The 5,219-nt window shown below is 57.0% G+C and overlaps 1 protein-coding gene across 1 annotated transcript; it reads right to left on the reverse strand.

The window, feature by feature from the left end:
• Positions 1-1,123: 1,123 nt before the first annotated feature.
• On the reverse strand, positions 1,124-4,638 carry LOC110358100 (T-cell activation Rho GTPase-activating protein-like). The gene is made up of 9 exons (XM_065049830.1): positions 4,588-4,638; positions 4,444-4,513; positions 4,000-4,172; positions 3,704-3,865; positions 3,419-3,528; positions 2,839-3,034; positions 2,565-2,693; positions 2,230-2,285; positions 1,124-1,280 (listed from the first exon to the last, which is right to left on the reverse strand). Exons 1-9 carry the CDS (start codon positions 4,636-4,638, stop codon positions 1,124-1,126), a joined length of 1,104 nt encoding a protein of 367 aa, XP_064905902.1.
• Between the last annotated feature and the right edge of the window lie 581 nt (positions 4,639-5,219).

Below are 5,219 nucleotides of genomic sequence, written 5' to 3' on the forward strand. Positions count from 1 at the left end.
AGTCTGCATAAAGCCCTAGCAAATATACAACTGTGTGTACAATTGCACCATTGACTCCCAGTAGTAACTCCGGAAAAAATGTTCATCTGCAGTCCTCAGTTAACCACGGAGGCAGGTAAACGGAAGGCAGGTAAATGGTAAGAAAGACCACACTAAGGCCTAGAGATCTGGCTTTCTCCCTTTTGAGTGCACAGGGATTTCTTGTTTGTTTTCAAAAGGTATTTCAGGATTTCTTTTTTTTCCCAAATCCCCTTGGTTTTGCCACAGTGCAGAGCTCGCAGCAGTTAGGAGTGTAATTACTTAGGGCAGCGATTGCCGAGAGTATCAAGTGAGGCTTTGCCCATGAAGAATAGATGACACTGCATCTGAAAGACTTCAAATGTCAGCTGGGCGAGCTGCACCGGAATTTCCATGCTTTGCTGATTCCTGCAACATCATTGCAAGACCTGCAGATCAGCCCTGCCATTCTTGCCCCTGTTGTGGCTGGCACTTGTATTTTTTCTTCTGAAAGAAGCTCGACCCCATTAGACATCACACAGGGCTCAAGGATCAAAACAACAGAGACTATTCAAGTATTTGCAGATTTTGGAAAAGCTGCTTTCAATACCCTGGTGATGACTGACAGAAAGGAGGGTGTTTGCTTCAGTCCAGAGCGGGCTGATTTGCTGAAGAAGCAAGAAAGGGATATTTTATGTAGCTGATCTGGAGTTATTCACCCTGTGGAAACTGCAAGCCAGTCATGTGTGTGCAACAATGCTAAGAAAGAGCATTCTGCTGTGTGCTGCAGACAAGAACTTGCACTGGCCACAGAGCAGCAATGGGTGCTCCCTTCTTGGATGGAGCAAGTTGGTTCAGCATCGGTCTGCCAAGAATGAGGAGTTGGAGATAAAACCCGGAGGTTTTATGTGATGGAACACACTGTCCAGCACATCCCTCGTGTCCCTCGCAGATGATATGCACCACCATGCTAACATGCTCCGTGTAACCCAAAGTTCACATTCCAGCTCTGCCCTTGGGGACAGGTGACAGCTGGTGAGTGTTTGCTCACGGAGCTGATGGGTGAGCCAGCAGGGCCTCCTGCGAGGGCTGGGATGGGTCTGGGGGCCATGCGGGGCTGCTCTGGTTAGCGGTGCACAGGTGGAATGTGCCGGCCAGAGCAGGAGGGCACGGTGTCTCTGTCCTCGCCTCCGCCGAGGTGGTGCTGGCGCTGGATCGTGGCCCTCGAAGCCCAGGTGTCAGAGCTCATCCAGGAAATCCAAGCAGCCGAAATAGATCTCCACCTACAAGGACAGTGAGAGAAAGTGCTGATGAAACCACGGAGGCAGGAACAGTTGTGACTTTATCCCCCATGCTTTGGCAAGTCCAATGAAAAAAGGGGTCAGTGACATGGGTGCTGCTTTGGCCCCTTCTCAGCACATGCGATACCCTCAGGACACAGCAAGTTGTCAGAGATGTGCAGCGCCCCTTGGCCAGGCAGTTGGGCTTGGCAGGGAGCCCCTGGGGAGCTCGGATGTCCTTTCAAAAACCCGAGTAGCAGCATCCCTCACTGTCCCCTGCTAGAAACCCAGGTGTGAAGGAAAACACGCTGCTTTTTTATTGTCTGTTTGTTTTTTACTTCCCTCAATTACCTCAGGTGAAATGTCAGCTTTTTAAAAAAGTGCCAGTATCTCTACTTTCTACAGCTACTTACAACAATGCCCTGCGTCATCATTGGCATTTGGACAACACCAGCCAGCACTGGGATTGCCGGCTGACATGAACAGAAAAATGCGACTTTGCCTCTTTGTATAGGCAGCATGTCCAAGAGCTCAAAACTGTGAGTCTTGTGACCTTGCTGGAGTGGTAAGTTTCTTCTGACATATACGTTCTCCCCAGGGCAGGTGTGTACTTCCTGTCTGGGGCCATCTCTGGGCACCTCGCAAATACTTCCTCTATTCAGAGCAGTATTCAGAGCTTTGAAAAACGGTCAGCAGAGTCTGCTACACACCTGGGCTCCTCGTTCTTCTTGCCTGCTTGGATTTCCTTAGATGCCCACCCTCAGAGCTCTGTTGCCAGCTTTCTTCTCTTCTGCACTGGTTGCCCATCACTTGACTCTTCACACGCTGCTTTTCTTTTTCGGCCTTCTTGTGAAGAGCCTGGCAACCTTTCCATTCAATAGTATTGTTAGACAGGTAAAGCCATTAGCAACGTGAATCCATTCTGCTCTTCATTAAATCTAGCTCACGTTACCTGCTCTCCCCAGAGGAGCTCATCAGGTGTTCGCTTTCCAGAGTGACTGGAGGCTCCTGCAATGGAAATGTGGAAGTGAAGAGGTAGCAGGGAACTACCTGCCCAATATCCACCTCAGCTCTGAAAGGCACAGCCCTTGGAAGGGTTTGCTCAGCTCAGCGGTGCCAGTTCTGGTGGGATCACCACACAAAGTGCAATGGCCAACCTGCATCAGCCTTACTCTGCACTTCTGCAGAGCTGCAGGCTGGTGGATGACCTTGCTTGTCCCTGTGGCAGCAGTCCCACCTTCTGAGGGGGGAGGCTTTTCTGTCACACTGTTTGTGGCCCTGGCATACCTCTGGGGATTCTGCTTCTGCCTCCACTGCTGGCAACTCCTCTGCTGAAGCTCGGGCAAGCCCATCCTCCTCCTCCTCCTCAAACAGTTCCTCCTGGTGTTCAATGAGGAACTGCACCAGCTGCGTCACCTGCACGCAGCAGCAAACCATTGGTTTCCAGCCCGGCAGCTGAAAATGGGTCAGACAGCCCTTCCCACTCCTGACCATCACTTCACTGCAAAGCTGCAGCTCTGGGGGCCCGGCAGACTGCAACCAGCCTTCAAACACAGCGTACCTTCCCTGTCACCTGCACCAGGACGTCCAGGGGCAGCGAGTCCTCCTCGGGTGGGCTGAGGAGGTTCGGCCCCACGCAGATGGCCAGGTTGGCAGCGGTCATCCTGCTGGTGCAGGTGTTGCTGCTGATGGTGCGCAGCAGGGTGAGCAGCTGCTTGAGGAGGAGGAGGTTGGCTGTGGGGAGCTTGCTGGCCACCCTAAGGGAACAGGAACACAGCATTAATAAAGGAAACGCTGTCAACATAGGTCTCCCAGGCTGATCCCAGCCAAGCCCGCCTGAGGGAAGGCTCCCCAGACATGCCTGGTCCACAGCAGAGGGACTGTCTTGTCTGAGATATGGCCACCTCTCTCCCTGCCTGCCCTTCTCACCACAGTCCCTTCATGGAGCAACCCCCAATGTCTGCAGGCATTGCCTCAAGGAGAGAAATGCTCCTCTGTGCCACTTTCCCCCAAAACCTGACCCCACAGCCTCAAGAGGTGTCTGGCAGAAACATGGCTCTTTCAGGCAGCCTGTGGCTTTGCAGGCAAGTTCGGGGCTCTGGCAGTGCCTGTGCAGCGGACAGGCTGCTGGCCACACTTACTCCTTCAGCCCAGCCAGCCTCTCCTGCCTGCTGGTCTTCTGCAGGGCGCTCATCCAGTCCTCATAGAGCTCGTTCTGGAGGAGCTTGGAGGGGATCTTGCGCAGGAACTCCTGCAATGGCAAGGGCTGCGGGTCAGGCTGCGCCCACTGCCGCCAGCAGCACAGGCAGCATCTCCAGCCCAGCGCTTGGGCTAAGTAGCTCCTGGGTTTGGGCTCCTGCTGTGGCAGGTGCCCGTCAGCACGGCCAGAGCCGGGAGCTGCCGGGCTCCATGTCAGCAGGGTTCACCTTCAGGATGGCGGCCAGGAGGTGCACCGGCTGGCTTTCCAGCTGGACCGGGGCGCCGCTGTCCAGGGCCTCCCGCAGCTCCCGGGAGGCGCGCTCGCCGGCCGCCAGCCGGAAGATCCCCTCCGTGGACGGGCCGTGCTCCTGCAGGAGAGCCAGCAGGTCCTGCGGGACAGAGGAGGACATTGCTGGGCTGGAGCCAGCTTTGTTCCCTAGACCCATCTGGGTTCTCTCTGGTCGGGACAGTGCACTTCCAGAGGAGCCAGCGGGATGGGGAGCCCCTGGCCAGGCTTGCTTACCTGGATGGGCTGGGGCAGTGTGCCGTCATGGCTGCAGAGAGCTGCCAGGGGCTGGCCAAACAGAAGCCCCCTGTGGCCAGAGCCTGATGGCTCGGCAGCCTCTGCAGCAGATGGGGTCCCTCGCTGCCCAAAGGGCCAGGGCAGCCACCTCCTCCACCCGGGCGTCCCACGTGCTGCCGAGGAGAAGAGAGTAAAGAGCCATTGAGGAGATGTGAGAGGCGAGCTCTCCTTGACCCTTTTGGTGCTGTCCTCCCACCACTGCATGCAGGGGAAAAGCATCATTTGGGAGAAATAGACCCCGGGGAATCAGGTCTCTCCTCCCGCAGGTCAATGGGGACAGACGTGCCCTGCGGGAAGGGCAGCAGCAGCCCCAGTGCAGCACCGGTGCCCGTTTGTCAGACGAGGACAGAAGGGCCGTCCTGCCCCCATCTTCCCCAAACTCACCAGCCAAGTGGCCAACTCCAGCTTCGCTGCCAGATGGGACAACAGGTGGCGGCCGCTCCACTGCACCAGCCTGCAAGAAATGCTCTGTGTTCACAAAACCGCTGTTCTCACCACCACCGAGACTGCACCCCCAGCGATCCTCACCTTTGCCTGGCTCTCCACCAGCCTCTCCAGGCTGCTGGTGTGCAGTGTCATGGCCTGGGCAAGGGGAAAAGAGCAGAAGGTGAGAAGCGATGCACCTGGTGCTGGGCTGGAGCAGCCTCTGGGGACAGAGCAGAGCCAGGAGGGACACTCACAGCATTGCGGCCCCTCAGCTCCTTCAGCAGCTGCTTGAAGGAGGGCATTTGGGTAACCCGGGCTCCCTCCACTCCTTCTGGTGGTCTGTGCATGGGGAAGAGGAAAGAGAAGAGCTCCGTGACACCCAACCCACCTTTTCCCTCCCTACCAGCACTTGGAGCACTTCCACGCTGCCCCAGAGCAGCCGGGTACCACCCGGCAGTGGAGCGGAGAGCAGCGGTGGTGCTGAAGACGGGGCTGGGCAGGTGCTGGCTGGGCACAGCTGGGCTTACCCAAGGAGCGCGCTGACCCACAGCTCCTTCACTGCCCGGCAGCTGCGGAAAGAGAGGAGAAACAGCCTGAGTGACGCTGCTCCCCAGCCTGTGGGCAGAGGTGGGTGCCAGCACAGCCCTGCCCCATGGGGACGACCACAGAGCCAGGACGAAGCCCCGTGGGGCAGGACAGAGGCGCTGCCCAGCCCTGCCGTGGGACGTGGCACC

This window comes from Columba livia, chromosome 1, assembly GCF_036013475.1.
Source record: "Columba livia isolate bColLiv1 breed racing homer chromosome 1, bColLiv1.pat.W.v2, whole genome shotgun sequence".
NCBI lineage: Eukaryota > Metazoa > Chordata > Aves > Columbiformes > Columbidae > Columba > Columba livia.